At 38.8% G+C, this 20,847-nt stretch overlaps 2 protein-coding genes across 2 annotated transcripts; one reads left to right on the forward strand and one right to left on the reverse strand.

Moving 5' to 3' along the window:
• The first annotated feature begins 59 nt into the window (after positions 1-59).
• On the forward strand, positions 60-17,967 carry LOC144646506 (pre-rRNA 2'-O-ribose RNA methyltransferase FTSJ3-like). The gene is made up of 23 exons (XM_078506118.1): positions 60-196; positions 355-460; positions 1,047-1,093; positions 2,102-2,181; positions 4,107-4,206; positions 4,380-4,450; positions 4,545-4,667; positions 5,335-5,442; positions 6,001-6,120; positions 6,935-7,035; positions 7,187-7,252; positions 8,099-8,141; positions 8,477-8,535; positions 9,190-9,325; positions 9,785-9,993; positions 11,046-11,121; positions 11,396-11,489; positions 13,003-13,254; positions 13,567-13,669; positions 14,635-14,812; positions 16,086-16,180; positions 16,310-16,380; positions 17,200-17,967. Exons 1-23 carry the CDS (start codon positions 130-132, stop codon positions 17,331-17,333), a joined length of 2,439 nt encoding a protein of 812 aa, XP_078362244.1. The 5' UTR covers positions 60-129; the 3' UTR covers positions 17,334-17,967.
• Positions 17,968-18,792: 825 nt separating this feature from the next.
• Positions 18,793-19,971, reverse strand: LOC144645634 (uncharacterized). Its single transcript, XM_078505195.1, has one exon. The coding sequence runs from the start codon at positions 19,858-19,860 to the stop codon at positions 19,120-19,122; it is 741 nt and encodes a 246-aa protein (XP_078361321.1). The 5' UTR covers positions 19,861-19,971; the 3' UTR covers positions 18,793-19,119.
• Between the last annotated feature and the right edge of the window lie 876 nt (positions 19,972-20,847).

The raw sequence follows: 20,847 nt of genomic DNA on the forward strand, positions 1-20,847 counted from the left end.
TGTAATAGAGCCCACACATCAATGGGTCAGCGGGAAAAATATTAGTGCCAGTCTCTACTCTACTTTCCCTCACGTGGATAAACTTTGCAATACACAGAAGCAAAATTTTCAAAACATTTGTTAGAAACCATGGGCAAAAAAACCAAAGTTGGAAAGCAAAGAAAGGATAAATTTTACCATCTTGCAAAAGAGACAGGTATTCATTTCACTTTTATGTAGTGTAAATTGATAGTAGCTTAAACAGATGCTCTGAAATCGTTCGCAACATACAGCAATGATTCGGGAGACAGCTTCATGTAGCTAAAGACCTGATATATTTATAACCTTATTACTTCCTTTTAACTCTGCCATCAGGTTACCGCTCACGGTCAGCTTTCAAGTTGATCCAGTTGAACAGAAAATTTAACTTCTTGCAGTCGTCGAGATGCTTAATAGACCTGTGTGCGGCCCCTGGAGGCTGGTAATAAATATGTGTTTAATATAATTGTTTTATTGAAAGCTTACCTTACCAAATGGCTAGCAGCTCGAACAAATTAGTCTGATATACAGTAGTGTAGCAGCTCTTATAAGCTTTTAATTCTACTGGTCCTCTAGTGTAGCAGTTGCTACTGTTTTGGGGGCTAGAAGCAGTAGAAATTGTCTGCTCTGTGTTTGGTGGGTTGTTTGTTTAGGGAAAGATTTTCATAGTACAAAAACTGTCCTTTAAAAGTACAGTTGAATCCTGATTACTCGAACCTTCAAGAGAAATCGAAAAAGATTCCAGATATCAGGAGTTCGAATTATCGAGGGTAAAATTAGTAAGAAAATGAAAAAGGTTTGAGTTAGCAGAAGGTTCGAGTTATTGAGGGTTTGAGTTATCGGGATTGAACTGTACACGTAATTCTAGTCAGGTGTCATAGAGAGGAATCCTTAATCTTCTAGAGGAGATTTAGGATTCAGATGATGATGATGATGTCATAAAGTTAGTATCAGTCAGAGATCCTTCCTCATTAATATGTACTGGTAAGCATAATTCATATAAATTGTTTTTACTTTAATGAATCAAGGCTTCAAGTTGCATCAAAGTTTATGCCTGTGTCAAGTATAATAGTTGGTGAGTAGCTGATGATACAAAATATTTTTTATTTTTAATACTAGTCTAACAAAGCTGTGCTCTTAGAATAATTGCAGGGTCACTGCCCGAATGCTCTCATGTAAGAAATCTTGGATGCCAGCCCATACAAGCTTTTATGATAGCAAAATAATACAAGTTGCCCAAAGACAAAAGTAGGTGGCCTGTGGCACCCGGGCTCCACCAGAGCACAGCTCTGGTCTAATACTATTATTTCCTTAATTATGCACCCACTGTTGCGGTTCCGAATCGGTAGTTTCGGGTGCGCTGTGATCAACCACACGTTCCGATGTTTAAAGCATGCGGTGAGAACTAAAAATTACAAAAATGTGCGTTACACGAAGAAACGGATAAAAAAACGAAAGGAAAAGAAACAGTGAACAAAGTGAATAGTAAAAGCTAAGACGAAACTTATGGTATAATTCCTGACTCCCTTGTGTGAATATTAAAACAAATTTCTCCTGCCAGTAAATTGTGAATATCTCCTTATAAAACTATGTATCTCCGTCCTATCTCCGAGTAAACTGCGTTCTGGCTAAGTACAATCAAGTTACGTTTACAATAAGTGAAAAATTAACTAGAACAAAAATAAAAATAAACAAGCGTAACGCAATATCAACGTTCGTAACACCCATCCTAGATAAGGTTTGCATCCTTCAAGTACTCCCATTGGAATCTTGAAATTTTAAACATTAACCCACCCCTATCCTTAAAATACAGTCAGAATGAATGCATGAAGTAGGAGAAGGTAGAAAAATAAAAATAATAACTAAAATATAACTTTAAAAAAGTTTGCTTAGTCATGAAGATCGACAAATGATATAACTTTATGAGCTGACTAGAAGTGCCTTGTAAAGGCTATGATGAACAGTGAAAATTGTAATGAAAAAAGAGACTCCGGCAACCGTGTGATCTGCACTCAACTTAAAAACTTATCTATTAGTTTAATTTAAATTGCCTATTTTTTGTTTGTGATTTGTTTTATTCCAGGTGTTGACTTGGTTCCTATCAAGGCCATTCATAACGTCATAACTATTCAGGAAGACATAACTACAGATCGCTGTAGACAGGTAACTCATCAAACACAAAACAAAGACAGTCACTGTGACCTTGCAACAATGTATATGTTCTGGTTTAATTTTTTCTTTGGTTTGAAATTTTTCAAGCCAGTTTGATTTTTAATTCCCTTTGTTTCAGATTATGATAATGAATAGGTATAAGACGATGAAAAATAAAAATCAAACTGGTTTGAAAAATTTCAAACCAAGTGTAAAATTCAACCACAACATACACAAATATCACTAATTTAACCTAACTATCAACTACTGTACTGTAAATGTTTTAGAAAACTCTCCTAGCTATTGCTAGACAGTGTAGTCAGATAAAAATTAAGTTAAATTACGTTAAGTTATTCCTTTCTAAAGGCATAAATTTTTTATCAGGATTTTTGAAGACAAGCCAACTATTTCCAAAGTTGTCTGACGATTTTGGAAGACATTCTGAGAATTAATTAAGATGCTTTGGATATTTCCATGTCCCAGTCCTAAGATGTGTTTAATTTTGCCAGACACTTTCAAGCTAAGCAAGGCTGTGCTCTAAGAAAAATTACAAGGAGCCCACAGGTTCCAAACTATAAGATCCAGGGTCCCCAGCATAAAGCTTATATGGCAGAAATAAGATTTATCTGGTCGCCCAAAGACAAATTAAAGTTAGTCGCCTGAGGCACCCGGGCGCCCTTAGAGCGCAAGAAACAGTCCCTATACTGCAACATATACCTTTATTTGGGAACATCTTCCACCTTCCCCTCCCTGGTCCCACCTCACCTATATGGTCAACCACAACATATACAAATATCAATTACTTTTTCCTTCTAAAAATGTAGAATTTGACAAAAATACCCTCCCAAATTAGGACATTGCTTGGAGATTGCATACTTTTAGGAAGTGTGTCAGTTAAGGCTATAGTAACTCATTCCAAAATTTTTAGTAAGGCATGAGCTTATGGGACTCAAAGTCTCGGTATTAAGATTGCATACTTTTAGGAAGTGTGTTAGTTACTTAGTTACTTACTCCTCTTCGTGCAGGGGTGCACATAAGGCCTCAACCAGACTGCGCCATTGGCTATGGTCGGCCGCTGCTCGTTTAAGGTGGCCCCATGTCCATTCGTTGTCTCTCATTTCCCTTTCCTCCGTCCTTCTCCAATTTTTTTTTTTGGGCGACCTCCCTTTTTACAGCCATCGGCAGGTGTTAGTTAAGGCTATCGTAATTCATTCCAAAGTTTTTAGTTAGGCATGAGCTTATGGGACCTCCCTTCGTTCGTGGGAGGTGGGCAACGGTGGAGTAGGGGACTGCCTGTCAGGGTGAAGTACAGTGGGACTTAGGTCCCGGGGCCGCTACGGTAGCTGTGAAGGCCTGGCAGGAACCCTGAACAAGCTGGCAAATAGGGGCTATGGCAAGTCTGAAGGGGGCTAGACACCCCCTCAGACTCAACATGTGACTACAGAAACCGAAAAAAGAGGCCTTATGCGTCCAATGGCGCGAAAAGGATCGATGATGATGATTATGGGACCTCCAGGTGTGAGACTTGTGTGTGAGACTTTCAAGTATATTTAGTATCCATTCAGCTTCGTTCTTCCTTGAACTTTTGAGCCTCCTACTCCTTGAAAGTTCTAATTACCTTCCATATATGGCCACAGGGTTTGAATATTCAATTCTCTCACACTGAAATGCATTTTTGTCTGCCACACAACGATGCAACAGCACGTTAGAAAAGCTGTTGCACCGAAGGCAAGAACAAAAAACTGAATCACATGACCGAGCATGAAAACTGATATCCTGACTAGGACCCAGGGTTCCCCGTTCAGTGTGAGAGAACTTAATTTCTTGCCTCTTTCGCAAGCTCAGCCGGCAAGAAAACCATTGGAACCACACAGCATGTGCTGATTTCTATTAATTTTTATTTCCTGGATTTTATACATGTACATGTTTAATTTTAGCTCATAAACAAAGAGCTCCATACATGGAAAGCAGACTGTGTTTTGAATGATGGAGCTCCCAATGTTGGTTCAGCCTGGATACAGGATGCCTTTACTCAAGGTTTGCAATATTTGATTTTTAATCAGAGTTGTGCTCTAGCAGAACCTGAGTGCCACAGACAACTTTTTTGGCAACTTGTATGAATTTGCTATCATAAAAGCTATCATGAATAACTATTATAATAATATATAATATAATATATAATAATTTTTATTGTTTGTTTTCTTTACTAGCGCAACTGGCCCTTAGTGCTCTAAAGTTAGCTTGTGATTTCTTACAAGAAGGGGGATGGTTTATAACCAAGGTAGGTACAGTTGTTCAAGAGTCAGGGATATCATCTTCACGATAAAGAATAAAATACAAGCTGGAAGTTAATAAAATTTGATTTGCTGTTACAGGTGTTCAGATCAAAAGATTACCAGCCATTGTTATGGGTCTTTCAGCAACTTTTCAAGAAGGTTCATTCTACAAAGCCCCAGGCATCACGATCAGAGTCTGCTGAGATTTTTGTTGTTTGCCAGGTCAGTTTCCTTGTGAAGCAGTTAAATAAGAATAGATTCTTTCTGCCACAGAGGTTTACGCCTCATTTTTTGTGCAAGTACCCTGCTTTTTATAGTGAAACTCTACCCATTTTCAGATCTAAAATGCACCACTATATAATTAATGCATAATTTTCTTAAACAAATTCTGACCGAATAATTATATTTGTTACCCTCTCGCAGGTCTTTAAATGTTTTCCCCCATACTATAATTATTCCAAGCCCCCCACCCACCCTACCCCTAATTATAAGTCCTCAAAAAGTTAGCCCTTCCAAACTAAGTAAGGCTGTGCTCTAAGAAAAATTACAAGGAGCCCACAGGTTCCAAGCTATAAGATCCAGGGTGCCCAGCATAAAGCTTATATATGGCAGAAATAAGATTATCTGGTCGCCCAAAGACAAATTAAAGTTAGTCGCCTGAGGCACCCGGGGGGCCCTTAGAGCACAAGAAACCGGAACAGTCCCTATACTGCAACATATACCTTTATTTGAGAACACCTTCCACCTTCCCCTCCCTGGTCCCACCCCACCTATATGGTCCCTCCCCTCCCATCTGGTCCCTCCCCTGCTGTCTGGCCCCTACGTACAAGCTGTTTGCTCAAAATGACCAACCTACGTATACTGTTTAAATTTTGTTTCATCCCCCCAGGGTTACATAGCACCAGCTAAAATTGACCCCAAACTTTTGGACCCAAAACACATCTTCAAAGAAGTTGAGCCTGAAGGAAAGAAGAAAATCAGTATTCTACAAGTAGAGGTATAAAGATCATGCAGTGTGTGTGGGTTATCCTAAAAAAATTGATTGTTTGCTTGTTTCTACTTTTCTGTTTTCCTTCCTTTTATCCATCCACCTGTCCTCCATTCACTTGTTATTTGGTTCATTCCGTCCTTTCTTTCTCACTCCATCCTTCCCATCCATCTGTCTGCCTGTTTGCCCATCTTCTTCCCCTCCACCTACAGGTCCATCTGTCTGTCTGTCCATCTATATTTGCCCATACGTCTGTCCATCACATGTTCTTAGCTATAGTTAAAAGTGCTGTTTAAATTTATGGTCTCCACTCTTATCAACCATAGCTCTCGAACAACGATCTTATAAGAATTCTGACTCTCAGTTATTGAAAAATTGTGAAGTTCAAAGTGGATTGTGAAGATACATCCAAAGTGAATTACAACAAATAGCAGTGAACTTAAACTTTTAACCGTTGCAAAGAGAAAGGCAATTACAGTGTAAAATTAATTTACTAAGATCATGCTTGATGCATTTAGCAGGTTTTTGGCAGTCTTGTGCTATAAATTGCATTTACTTGTTTTTCAGAAACAGAAGAAGCGTGCCGAAGGATACGATGAAGGGGACTACACTCTGTTTCGATCAGCCAAAGTTACTGACTTTCTTCAAGCAGAACATCCACTTGATCTCTTAAGTGTGGTGAATGAGGTTTGTTAATAAATGTTTTATGTTGCTCTTACATGTATCTAATTATTAAAGCCTGGAAAACTGTGGAATGACTACAAACATTATCTTTGGTATCTCTTTGCTGGAAGTTTCATCCAATGGTGTAAAAAAGAATAAAAAAGGCGAGGCTCAAGATTGTTGTCATTGTAGAAATCAAGTTCTTCTGAAAGGGAAGCCTGCAAACGCAAGTTAATTTACGGCTGTTTTTCACACTGCAGAAGGATAATATGAATTGAAATTTTACACATCCAAAAGAGTCTTTTAGTTTTGTACAGGGAGGTTCCGCCTCGAGCTCTTACCCCTTACCCTTTTATATTTTAATACCATTATGATAGAAATTGTACCCCTTTTGTATACTTTTTAATGAAAAAAGGTACCCCTTTCACATACCTGAAATACATGGTATAGACTTAGAACATGACGTTTTTTTCTCATTTTCATGTAGCGCTTAATAAATTGAAATACCGTAATACAGCCATAAATTGCATCTGTTCGAATATATATTAATTAAAGGCCCATCGAAAAACCTAAATGACAAATTTCCACACCCTTTTGTATACCTAAACTTGTAAAATCCCTACCCTTTTATATACCTGAAGCCTGACAAAGGGCTTTTGGGCGGAGCCTCCCCATATAGGCCATAATTTGTAGGGAATACCCCCCCCCCTCCACCCCCCGGGTCTTTAAGAATCTTGAAAATTAAGACAGTTAAAATCAGATTGTTGTTACCCGAAGATGTTCTAATGTGATATTTTTTAAATTAATTATTTTGTTCCTTGTTCTTTTTTTCATTCAGATTGTTTTTGATGACACTAAGTATGCAAAACACATTCTGACTACAGAGGAGATTAAAGAAGCCTGCAAAGATGTTAAAGTTCTTGGAAAGTCAGACATAAAGTAAGGTTTACAGACTGAACAACATTGAAATTGATACAAAATGCAGGGTTTGCAATCCACCATACTTAAAAAGATGGCAACTGGTTTCATGTAGCCATTATTCTTATGTCTGTGCACTGCTGATCTTTTCATTCGTGATCTTTAAATGCAGGAATCTTTTGAGCTGGCACAAGGCATTGAGAAAAGAGTTTTATGAAGAAGACCCTAAAAGTAACAGGTTTGAGGCTTTCTCAAAATATCCCTAGATTGTGACTACATTGTATGATACCAGCCAGAAGTCGTCTTGGGAAACTTATCAAAATACACCTGGTAACAAATTTCCGCCTCCCCCTCCCTAGAAAAGTGTAAGTTAACATTGTCGCAGCATTTGCTGGACAAAACTCAATATGGTATTGGGGGGAGGGTGGTGACTCATAAGACCTGTATGTGTTGCTACTGTAGTCCTTTGCAAGCAGTTACACCTCCCCCCCCCCCCCACAGCATTCTGTCACTGCTGGCTATGTTATTATTCCAAAAATAAGCAACGACGCCCCTTCCACCCCCCCCCCCCCCACCCCCTCCTTCTTCCAAAAAAAAGAGAGGGGCCTTGTAATTCTCTATTTGGTTTTCTATTTATTAGTATTTCAATTTGGTATATATTCATTTAGTTTATATTATTTCATTGTAAATATGGCAGGTACAAATCAGCATTTGCTGCAAATTATTTCATTATTTTCTTACCTGCTTTACCAAATAAACTATGTTTGATTGAATGATTGAATGGTTGTTGCTTTGTATTTGTTATGCTAACAGAACTGCAATGTTCATTTTAATGACTGTCAAACTTGTTTAGGTTTCATATCATTATGCTTTAAGCGAACTTCACCATGCATGTGGTGTTATTGTTGTCAGATGCAATATCCCTTCCAATATTTACCCAAATATTTTGGAATTGAAATTTCTATTGAAAATAGCCACGTTCCCAACAATCCCCCTCCCCCACATAATAGTCCCTTCTAGAAAACTAACTCACTTGGAAGGGACTTTTATTAATTCTTCTTAATGATGCTTTCTTCACTGACAGGAACCAAGAAGAAGAACAGAACAATTTGGAAGAGAATGAAGAGGTTAGCTGATTTTTATACTGTTGAACCTCTCTAAAGGCTGATTACACTGTATGATTTTGTTGCATACGACATGCTTGCGACATGCCTATAACAGGCCTACGACACGAATTGTGTCGTGTAAATCAAACCTACAACTCACTTATGACTGTTGTAGGCGTGTCGTAAGATTATCACATGCGACAAAATTGTACCGTGTAAATCGGCCTTAATACAGACACCTGCTGTACCGAATGCTCTCACCACTGCGCCATCCCTGCTCATCCCTGCTATACTACACAAAAAATAAGATTCTTTAATAAAGCAATGGTTTTCATCTGCACAACGCTTTACTTTAGGAAACACTTAAAAAGACGATTGAAGGATTAAGAGAAGAAGAAAATGCTCTTATTAAGAGGTAAGCACAAAATATAACAATGTTTAACTTAGAACAATTGGCAAACAAAAAGTCAGAAGGTTGTAACCTTTCCATGCATGGCTTGCAGGCCTATGGGGTGTTTATAATTTACATTTCAATGTGTGATAAGTACAAACACCAAGTGACCTATCTTTGTTGTAGTTCAATGTGAATTTCAGTTCAAAATGGTTTCAATAAAATTGATTGCTGTTTTCCCTTATTCCAGATTCATTACCATGATCCTAAGACAAAGAAATACCGGTAGGCCATTTCCGAGTTACCCTTTTACTCTGTTTAAAAACGAGTCTAAGTGCAAAACCATTCAAATGAAAATAAGTTTAATTTACATGAAAATGGATGTGGATGTGAAACTCATTTTCATGTGAATGGTTTCGCACGTAAACTTGTTTTGAAACAGAGACAAAGGGTAACTCGGAAATGGCCTATTAGTGCATGCCACTGACACCAATTTTTGTCAGTAGGCATAGTTCCAAGCAAGATTCGTTTTCATTTCTATACCACAAACTAATAATAAAGGACCCCAAATATATTTGCACACTCAGTTCTACTTTCATCTTGAAAAGCTGTTAAGGAAATGTATGGCAATGTGAAGAAATATGGAGTCATATGAATGTAATTTTTTTCTGTCTCCAGACAAAAGAGGAAAGTTCAGCAACAGAGACACAAACTGCAGGAGAAAATGAGGTTGAAAATGATTTTACCAGGAGACACAAAAGACATGGAAACTGACATGGAAATTTTTTCTCTCGCAAACATCAAAAGTAAACAGGTAATATAAAATCATGTGTAAATAAACTTGTTTTGTTGGTGTTAACAGGGTGTAAGAATTCATTTTGACCTGATTTGCGGAAACAGCCATAAACAAACTGAGACGTCTGGGTTTCTGAAACGATAATTTCTAGTGTAAAATTAATGTCTTTTAATTTGTCTAAAAATGTGTTTCTTTTTTTTGTAATGCTCCTTACGCTTTTGCCAAGTGGTGCTGATAAGTCTGCACTTCTTTGTTTTCAAACACTTAGAACTATTTTTCACTTAGAACTATTTTTTGTTAAGTTCCAAATATTTGGTACATCGAAAGTATCAAAGTGAAGTGTTGTTTCTGCAAATTTCTGTTGTCTGGATGCTGTAAACATGCGCTGTCTTATCTATTGCTTGACATAATTATTACCCAAAACATTTTTCAAATAAAAGCTCCGCAGTAAGCATGCTGTGTCCTATTTTATTGCAGCATCTTGACAGAGTAGATGAAGTGGATACGAATGATGTGGAATTTGAAGATGAGAAGGAAAATGAAAGTGAAGAAGAACTGGAAATTGAATCTGGTTCAGATGATGAGGGTCATGATGCTAGTGACGATGATTCTGAAAAAGATGATGAGGAATTAGAATTTGAAAGTAATGTTGGAGGAGTGGAGCCAACCAGTGAAAAACAGCAGAGGTTAGTAATTTTTCACTTATTAGCAATTTCCCTTTGTTCGTGTATTTCAACCAATGAAAAATATAATTTTAATGCAATTATTTTCATCCTTCTACGGTTTTTGAGCACAGTTTTATTGATTTTGAGTACTTTGCAGTAATTTTGGAAAAATATTGAAAGTAATTACATCATCTTTCAACTTTGCAAATGGTTAGTGAAAACCAGCGGATGTGCTGCGGCTCTGCATTTCGGACATCGTGCTTCTAGAATGGTAAAATAACAAACTGCGACAATTTAAATATGCTTTGTCTGTTTGTGGAAGAAATTGTCGTCGTTTAGTTTTAGAAGGGGGATTTCCTTTTTCAAACATCTGTTAATTCAAGTAAGTCATTTACTCGATGTCCGCACGTTGTCTCAAGGACATTAAACCGTAGGTCCCGTCTTCTGTATCTTCAGGCCTATAACAGGGGACGTTAAAGAACCCGAGTAACCTTGTGCGTGAAAATTCACACTCGAGACAACCTGTCCCACATGGCCGGAGCTTATCTTGGATTCTGTAGCATGTAGCAATTTGGAGTTTTGCTTTCCCCCTACTCCCCTGGGGTAGAGTGCTTGTCCAATGCCAGGCTACCCCTTCCCAAGTATTTTGTCAGGTTGCCTTAACAATTAACCGGTACCCATTTATACTCCTGGGTGGAAAAAGGCAATTTGAGCGTAAAGTGTCTTGCCTAAGAACACAGCAATGATTCCGACCAATGTTAGGAACCAGATCACTTGATTGCGAGTCACATACACATACACTCACCATAAGGTTAACACATCTCCCACAGCACTCCACCCCCCAGGAGAGGTCGACTTCCATATTCTCCCAAGCAGTACTACGTCATGAAAAAGATGCAATGAGTGACAGAGGCCACTCAGAAAGAAAAGTCCGAGTTCTTCCAAAGCAACAGGAGTCGAACCCATGGCCTTCGGATGGCAGGCGCTCTACCAGCAATAATATACTATCGGTTAAAATAAATGATTTCGACGTATAAAATGCTGTTTTTTGTTTGTTTCTTTTCTACGATCAGTGATAAGAACCCGCTCTTGGTTGATTTGGAACCAGAAGTTCCTCTCACGGCAAAAGCAAATATGTGGTTTGAAAAGGTACGTACATCATTTTTTCACGTCAAGCATTTGCCCTAATGTTTCATCGTAACTCATTTATATACCCATGGATGAAGAAAAGCACTGGTAAGGTGTTCTGTCCAAGAACACAACACTGAACCCAGCCAGGGCTCAAACGCGGACCACTTGATTTGAAGTCCAACGCACAAAACGCCACCCTGTCTCCCACAAAAAATGACTAAATTATGACCAAATCGTATAGAACCCTCTCAGTTATTTTATATAGCAGTGATATCTGTCATCGTTTTGGTAGGATGTGTTTAAAGGTTTGGAAGATGATGCCGATGAAGATTTCGAGATTTCTCAAATGGTGGAAGAGTATAAGAATCAAGGAGGAACTATTTTAGGTAAGTTTAGATAGATAATTAAGGTGCTACAAAATAAAACTGTTTTCAAGTGTAGTTCTCAAACTCATTAATAATTCATGACGTTATAAGCCAACCAGAGCGCCCCATTCGGGTCAGGTGGATGAGTTGGAAACTCAATGAAACACCAGTTGAAAATCACTAGTGTTTCATCACGTTTTCATCACTAGTGTTTCATCACGTTTTCATCACTAGTGAAAAAATTGTTCTTAATCTGCATATTCATATATTACTCAAACACAGCTTTACATGAATCATTAATTTTTAATAAACAATGACCAGGAAAAACATTTCAAATTACAAACTGACAAGCCTAAGTCATTTGAAATTAAAGTTTACAGTACATTTCTTAAAGTCGCCAAAACAGACTGGCATAGTATCCATATCCACATTCTGAGAAACTTTTTCTACCTTCCGTGACACGGACTCACTGCTGGAATCGACACTAATTGTCGCACTTACTGTAGTAAGAGGCTGAACTTTGTGCAATTCATACTCTTTAAAAACTCCACCAACCTCGAGTATTGGAACATTGACACTTCGCACTCGTTGCCAATCCTCAAAAATCCCTCTTGCCCACTTATTTTTATATCTGGTAGACTTCGGTACTGCTCTCTCTACGCAAAGTTCTTCTTCCTCGATTGTTTTCGGGGAGCGAAACCTTCCTTCGGCCATGGCAAAAACAATATGTAAATCCCTTCAAGTTCACAACGCTTTTAGAATACAAATTTGGTGCAACGCGAAACTATTGGATAATTAAAAACAAAAGCTCACAAATACAATGAATGCCGACTGAATACAACAAATCACACATACAAGGCATTTTAAAGAAAAATGGGAAAAAATACGACACTGCATAATTTTGTATTGTTTCTTTAGAGAAGTCATTTCAAAAACTCGTGCATCGTGTTTCATCACGATTTCCAAACACGAGAAAACAGATGAAAGCACTCGGCCGAAGCGGCCTCGTGCTTTCATCTGTTTTCTCGTGTTTGGAAATCGTGATGAAACACTCGCACTCGTTTTTGAAATAGTACTAAAACCTAAAAGTGATGTTACGCGGGACAACTTGCAACAACGATTTTTCGCGCAACAATGTTGGGAACCCCTTTGGAGTTTTTGACTTGGTTCAAAAACTGGCAACGTGTTGCCGAGTCAAAAGTTGCGCGAAAAATCGTCCCCGGTACCTGATGTTACACGTTGTTCGATTTTTCGCGATTGTTGCGCAAAAAATCGTTGTTGCAAGTTGCCCCATGTAACACCGCCTTACACCAAAGCTATGACAATGGCCCACTACAAGAACCTCAAATAACTTAATTTTAGACTATCTGAACTCTTCATGTCAGAGGTCCTTTGATCTTGCAGAAAAATCACTCATCCAGTATTCGCTCGTAGTGTTTAAAGCGTTATGTTCTCGTTTTCATTATCAAAACAGATTACACAGGGATCTAAAATGAGTGAAGGTGCCTTAATTTATTGTATCTGTTTATCACAGAAAAAAATTCCGAAGCAAATGCGACTGATCAACAACAGGGAACCAAACGAGGGACGGAGAGAACCCCTACACAGGCCAAAAAGGTTCGTTGGAATGATAAGGAGGATAGTGGTGGCGAGGAAAGTGACAGCAGTACTGACAGTGAGGAGGAAATTACACCAGAAAAAACAAAACAACAACAACAACATGTTGATGGCAAAAAAGGCGGCCCTAAAGAAAATGATTTTGAGATTGTCCCAGTGGAAGATAATAGTAAGTTTAAATACCGGTACATTAGTTAAAGTGGCTCGCTATACTTTAGACCTTCCAGTCGCGTACAGTTATCCCAATTCGTCGTAGAAGCACCCGAACAGTTCCGATTCTAATCGCCCAGTCAGATTGTAGCGCGAACATTCGCGAGTATCCCGGACGTTATTACGTCAACTCCTCGAAGGATTGCAGGCTCAGACTATTCAATTTCTTGGAGAGCGAAACTGTCTTGGAGAGCGGCTTTTTCGACCGAAAAGTTTCTCAATTGTAATTGTCAAAGATTTGGAGGCAAGTGGTTCTTATTTGTCTTAACAGGCGAGTATTTGAAGAAGCTTACTCCTGAAACGTTAGCACTGGGACACAAGATGGCTTTTTCAAAGAAAAATAAACGGGACATAATTGATTCTGGATATCACAGGTGAGTGACGAACACACGAATTCTAAAGTCTTACGAAGATCCGCGAAGATTTACGATTGATCCGACTCTGTCCGAACATATTCAGGGTTACCATGGCTTTACACAAACGGTGGAATCCTGATTTTCGGGTAAAATTGCAGTGAAGCTCTAGGTTCAACCCACAATACCATGCATGTTTTTCCCCACTTGAAACATGAAAATATCTACAAATTCCCACTTTTCCCCATTTCAATGTTCTGTAACCTGAAAAAAACAATGCCTCCCATTGCTGCATATTTCGCAACATTGTAAGGGGAATGGGGTCTTTATTTCATAGCATTCGTAACGAATTGTCACGTTCAGTTTTATTAGAGGTGTCCCAACTACCTTTGTCTGGGATTGTACACTGATGGTATCGATGATGAAAGTTAAATATTACTTACATTAACAACATACAAGAAAGAAAAATTAAATAAATAAATAAAAGGGCGATTCCTCTGCCTAAAAAGGTTTCCTTTTGCCTATTGTTACATCAGTTCTTTATTATTATTTTTTAACAAATATTATACGCGATAGCTACTTCATATAGTTCAGTTTGATTAACAGCAGTTACTAATAATTAATATTTAATATAGTTAATAGTTGATAATAATGTATAATAATTGGTGCAGAAAGATATCCTAGATAAGTAATAAAGAAAGTTGCATTGTTCGACTTTTTGAAGACAATGAGGGGAAAGGAATTTTGGTTCAATTATTCAGAAGATTTTTACCATATATCTAATTTATTTTCAAGCTACATGTATTTTTCACGAGCCCATGGCGTTTCGTTTGTAAGTTCATGTCATGATTTTCCTATTCTTTAGGCGTCCGTGCATTGACCAGCTCGATAAGATTCCATCGTCCAGTTGTAAGCTTTTCTTTTCTTTTCTCCTCACTGAAGTTTTTCCACAGACTTGTTAATCCTTTGTAAACATTTGCTCTCAGATGGTCGTTTAACGATGATGGCCTCCCGGCCTGGTTTGTGGAAGATGAAGCGAAACATTACCAGCGGCAGTTACCAGTCTCGAAAGAGATTGTGGCCGATTACAAAGCAAGAATGAAGGAAATCAACGCCAGGTCAGTGAAAAAGGTAGCAGAGGCCAAGGCCAGGAAAAAACGAAAGGTAAATAAATTTTGCCTCTTTTGACAAAGGTTTCCTTTTTTTCCCGCCACAATTCGCGTCTCCCTACAGCTTTCAGTTGGGGTCGCCCACTACCTCTCGGAACGAGTTAATTCATTGGTTCTTAAAACAATAGATAACAGGTGACAACAATGCCCCTAGCCCTGAATAACAATAGAGGAAGTGTTTACAGCGGGCGAATGAAAATAGAGGTTCCAGAGAGGTAGTGTCTTACTGTTCAGTTGTTCAGTTCCCGCCACAATTTCCTGTTTCCGTAAGTTTTCAATACTCTTGTTTCCCGCCATAATATTGCCCGTGTCTGACAGAGCTGTTAGTTGTTTTCCCGCCATGATCTGTCGTGTCCGTCACAGCTCCGAACCAATTGTTTTCCTGCCATAATTCACCATGTACGTCACAGCTTTCAGTTGTTTCCCGCCATTATGTCTCGCCTCCGCCACATCTTTCAGTTCTTTTACTGCCATTATTTGGCGCGTCTGCCACAGCTTTCAGTTGTTTTCCTGCCAAAACAACTCGTACCCGCCAAGGCTTTCATTTATTTCTTGCCATAATTTCTCCTTCTAGCCAAGGTTATCAGTTGTTTTTCCGCAGTTTCTGCGCTGCGTCCGTTACTTCCTAGTCATTAGATAGAGGATAATACATGGTTGCGCAGAGATATGAAATTTATCTTCGAGTGTTCAAATCGATAGCTCACGAGTGAGCGCAGGGAACTAGTGAGATATCGGATTTGAACACGAGAAGATAAATTTCATATCTTCAAGCAACCATGTATTATTCTGTTTATTATATAAACCTACTAATTACGATGTTTTTGACGATTTTCCAAAGATTTCCGAAAATTTTCAAAATGTTGTCCTAAGGTTGTACGAATGATCCCGAACATTTTCCAAAAAAATTCCGAAGTTTTCTGAAGATTGCCGAGGAAGATCCGAAGATGTTTCGACTTAATATCGATTTACTTTGGCTCATTGAGCATTGAAACATGGCAAACTCTGCGAGCTGATTGGTCAAAAATGATAACACACATGTGTGGATACCATTTTTATCCACACATGTGTGATACCATTTTTATCGATTTGGTACCACTCGCTAAACTACTGCAGTTTATATAATGATGTTGCCTGTCTTGCACATTCTTGACTTTGTATTAATAGCTTGAAGTGAACTAAATGGCCATCACCACTGAAAACACGTGGATTCGGGCTTTTAGGGTTCACAGTTGTCACTTACCCTTTGTTTGTTTTAAATTTCTTTTCAGGAAATGAAACGACTAGAAAAAGCCCGTAAAAAAGCGGAGGCCATTTGTGATACCGTCGACGTCTCCGAAAAAGAAAAAATGAATCAAATTAAAAGGTAGGTTAATAGCAAACATAAGTTTTGTAACCAGGCATCCCTGTTACAATGGAATTGCGCTATACGTTTTCTTTTTACTGCGGATAATGCTGTTGCAGTTGTTGATGATTTTCATTTCTATCCTCGCAGTTTGTACAAAAAGGCAGTTCTAAATGGGAAACCTAAAGAAGTCAAGTACGTCGTTGCTAAAAAAAGCCAAGGTAAATTTATCTATTTTAATGTTAATTTAGATTACCCTGCAAAGATTCCCACTATACATGTAACTTACTTTTCTTTTTCATTTTGTGCCAAAAACACAAAACAAACAACTGGAAATTTCTGTTGGAAAGAAAGTTCTGATCAATTTAATCTTGAAATTTCCATTAACTTTGAATTTCCACTGACTTTGAAAAGAAATTTCGAGCTTACAGTAGCTTGTTTACAGAAGCTAGCACATGACTTTTTGCAACTTGTTCAAGCCAATCAGAGAAAACGTGCTGACATTGCGACCAATCAGATGCAAGTCAAACGTCAATCGTGCTTGGCGCACGTGGCGTTCCCGCGCTTTTCACCGGTTGCATGTTTTTTCGCGTTGATTGCATGTTGTTGTTTTTGCTTCTTTGTGCTATATGCGGCAAAAGTAAATACCCGGTAGTTGTTTTTCACTGGCTTTATGAATACTGTTGTTTTAAGGTCGGGATACACCAGGCGACAAGTCGCTGCAACACGTCGCGGCTACAAGTTGCTACGACATGTCGCCTAGTGTGACATGGTGCATTCTTGCGACAAAATTTTGTCGCTGAGATGTGTCGCACGAATTCAAACCAGTTTGAATTCGTGCGACACATCGCAGCGAGAAAATGAGCGATAACGTGTGACAAAATATAAATTAACCAATGAGAGGGCGCCATGTACACACTGAGCGACCTGTCGCTGCGACTTGCCGCCCGGTGTGTCCCGACCTTTACTCGTTTATGAGAGTCGTTTAGATCGCTTTTATGCATTTTAGTAAAAAAAAATTTGAAACGTTTCTTTTTCAGCCGCCAAACGAATGAAGAGACCCGCTGGTGTCAAAGGTCCCTATAAAATTGTTGATCAGCGGATGAAGAAGGACTTAAGAAGCCAGCGAGCAAATGAGAAAAGAAACAAAAAGAGTGGAAAGAGAAGAAGATGATGTCTACAATAAAGAAAATTTTATTTATTGAACAATGTAATCATTTGGTGAAGCTTGTCGTGGATCGGAAGGCCTTTTGAGAGCGTTTCTTGAAAGCGCGAGAGGCGGAGAGAGAAAGCAGATTCACTGATACCGAGTGAAACGAAAGGGATTGTAAGTTTTGAACTGCCGTGCAAGGGAACATATTTGACATTTCTGGATAACAAGAATTCATTATATTTGTGAGGTAACCCGATGGCTGCAGACGGAAAAATAGTCGTTTCTCATTTCCATCACGAGAAAAAGGTTTATGACTGTATTCTAATATTGTAGCAGTTTTTTATTGAAACAAAATGTTTCACGAACTTTTTAATCTACCCTGTTATAGATCAACTGAAAAGCCTTTTTTTTGTTGCAATTAAAACAATTACTTATGTACTATACAGAAAACATGAACAATAGAGCTTGTGAAAGTGTCCATTCCTTGTGCTCTACTCTACTAAGCAGACATAGATTCGCGCTTCATTGTTTATTTGAAAATTGAATTAGTCAACACTGAGCCGAGTACAGTTGAAAATGAAATGAAACGGTTCACTGAATGTACGTATGTAGAACTGTAACATTCTGATAACAATTAAACTACAAAACAGTCGTATTTTTTGCGAACGCGCTCGACCCTTCGAACGATAGCGAGAGGACTGGAGCTAATGTCAAAACTATGGGTGAGACTGGGGAGAGACAACAATCCTTTAATAAATAAGTCCTATCTCAGACGCAAAATTCCCGGGGGGGGGGGGGCGTCCGCACCTCCCCGTGGGCCACAAAGGTACACCTAATAGGGGAGTGAGGGTTAAGATGACTCTAAGAATGCAGGAAATGTGGACGTCAATCACTAACTTTTTCAAAATTTCCAAGGGGAGCAAACGCCCTGTAACACCACCCCCACCGCCAAGACGCTCACCCCTCCGGCGCTCGCACCCACCCGTCAAAAGTCCTGCTTTTGGCCCTTATTCCCTCCCTCTGATAGAAGGTAAACCCCCCTCCCCCTCCCCAAACCAACCATGCCTTAGCTCTTGGAGATATAACTTCTGATTGTTAATCTCCTATTGGAGAGCTTGTTTGAATTTTATGTTGTTAGTTCAGAGACTGGCCGCTGTAGATCTTATTCCATGTTTCGTAACGTTATGAATACAGAGTTTTACTGTGCGGTATTCTTGTATGCAACATCACTTCTAAATATAAATCGAAACATTTTGGATTTCGTCCCTATAATGATGAGTTCCTCGAAAATAGTCCCACCTGAACGCCTATTAATCATTGCTAGACCCAGGGCTTCTCGGGATTTTACGGTAGCTTGCTGGAAATGAAGATTGGGGAGAATCCTGGGGAATGCAGCTGTTTTGGAAAATTAGTCGGCATGTTTGTGATCTTGTAAACTAAAATTATATCGATTAATAACAAGTTTTCGCAGCTTTTCTTTTCAAGTTTTATATTTCAGTTTTTGACGGAACACATTAGAATCCGCATGGCGTTGGTTTAAGATTATGGCAAGCAGGAAATACGGGCCTTTTTACACGTATTGTACATGTATTTTTTTAGTTTTTTTTTTTGTCGAAGACGATACGGTTTTCAAAGCGAGCCCAGCTGATTAAAACAAAAGAAAAAAAATAAACTGATATAAATGACAGCGGCTTAGAAAAACAAATTTAACGTGCAAAATACAGCCCTATTAATACGACATAGATTCCATGTAGTGTTCAAAGACAATATCATAGCGCGCTGGTTTAGTTTGTTCATTGTGAAAACTTTAATAGTCTAAGGACAGGTGTTCTAATTCATTCTTCAACACAAATATTTTCTTGGCCTCACTCTTCTGTTGATTAATCTCTTCAAGGAGTTTTGAAACTTTGCTATCAAGCAAATGCGATCTTCTCTCGGCGGCTTCAGCTCTTGTGGTCGCCTCTTTAACTTTTTCATCCAGCGTGTGTAAATGCTCAATACAATCTTTCTCGCGCTCGTGAAATTCTTCCTGTTTTGCTTGTAATCTCTCCAGCAGACCCTTGCTCGTGATGAGTTTGCTTTGAAGATCGGCTCTTTTCCTTTCCGCTTTCATCTCGGCGATTTTTGCCATTTGAATCTCTCTGGTATACACTTGGGCTCGTGTTTTCAAATCTCTCGTCTTGTTTTCAAATTCTTGAGCTTTTGCTCGCGTTTTCTTCAATGCAACTTCCAGCGTTGTAAAATTTCGGACATTGTGTGCTTCCATGTCTGTAAGCTCTTTCGAAATCATCGCATTCGTGTAAAGCAATTCGTCGACTTCTTCTAGCTTCTCATGCTTATACTCCAAAAGTTCAAACGTTTTCTGCAACGTTTCCTTTCTGAGCGCAAGTTTCCGGCGTTTTAATGTTACATCTTCCCAAAGTACTTCAAATCTCTGTTGTTTTATCTTCATAACTTTGGTGGCCCTTCGATTCTTTTCCTCTGCTATCTCGATTTTATTCCTCAAATCCTTAATGCACGATTTTAACCTCTGTATATTCTCGCCCATAATTTAAATTTTCTGTTACCCCTCGATTCGATCGCCGTTTTAAAATTTGAAATATTTTTAGCTCAATGAGAATCTCTCGTGAGATGGCAAAACAAGCACAAATGTTATAATCACGAAAGGAAGCGCTAATGAGAGCTAATGAGCGGTTGAAACAAATATCTCGGTGACCAATGAGTCATTATTATTGTTTTTCGAACACCTGTAGGTATAAAGACTATTGAACGTGACACAAAAACAGCTCATTATCGGTTTATTTTAGCCTTTAATTTCCAAAACAGTGATCATCAACTAATTTCCCCTTAAGGTTGGTTCTCGTATGACGTTCTATCTCATTGATCGTTTGTAAATATACTGAGACGGTCGTAGCAAGCTATTGGAAGCAATCGGGGGTTCTCATATGCCCGGGTCTAGATCCAACACAATGGCAGCCTTCAATCAAACAGTAAAACTCGTGGCCTCTTATCTTCTCAGTTATTGCTAGAAAGATCGTAATCGCCCCAATCGCCGCTGACGTTAAAGATCGTATTTATAATGTTCTGGTATAATCGCCCCAATCGAAGAAAACTTTTTGAAGTGACAGAGGCGGAGGAAAAGATTGGGGCGATTATATGAGATCCATGCTTAACAGAATCAATACACTCTCAAGTAGACAGGTTATGAGAAAACAGGAAATCATCAACTTGGCGACAATGTCTTCATGAAACACTAAATTCTCAAAACAAAAATTTTGATAAAAATATTGCACTCAACGAGGAGAATTTGTATTTCAAGCTTGCGACTGATGACAGACTGTCAGTAGTAGTAACAAGGCAGGTGTAAATTTTAGCCTGCGTAGCAGGCGTCTGTACGTTTTTAGCGCGTTTAAAAGAGTGCGCGATGGCGAGAAGGCCGCGCGAGGAACTGAATCGAGGAGACTTTCCTCGCGTGGGCCCCTCGCGCCCTTCGCGTCTCCCATACGCGCGCTCGAAACTAGTACGGCGCCTGCCA

The sequence above is a fragment of the Oculina patagonica genome, chromosome 3 (genome assembly GCF_052425735.1).
Source record: "Oculina patagonica isolate OP01 chromosome 3, crgOcupat, whole genome shotgun sequence".
In the NCBI taxonomy this organism is placed as follows: Eukaryota; Metazoa; Cnidaria; class Anthozoa; order Scleractinia; family Oculinidae; genus Oculina; species Oculina patagonica.

What these genes read in the sequence shown, in the direction of transcription:
- LOC144646506 (XM_078506118.1), top strand. Translation starts at nt 130, where the DNA reads ATGGGCAAAAAAACCAAAGTTGGAAAGCAAAGAAAGGATAAATTTTAC. An exon ending in TCTTAAGTGTGGTGAATGAG is followed by an intron (nt 6,121 to 6,934) that starts GTTTGTTAATAA and finishes TTTTTCATTCAG; the next exon opens with ATTGTTTTTGATGACACTAA. An exon ending in AAAATGAATCAAATTAAAAG is followed by an intron (nt 16,181 to 16,309) that starts GTAGGTTAATAG and finishes CTATCCTCGCAG; the next exon opens with TTTGTACAAAAAGGCAGTTC.
- LOC144645634 (XM_078505195.1), bottom strand. Translation starts at nt 19,860, where the DNA reads ATGGGCGAGAATATACAGAGGTTAAAATCGTGCATTAAGGATTTGAGG.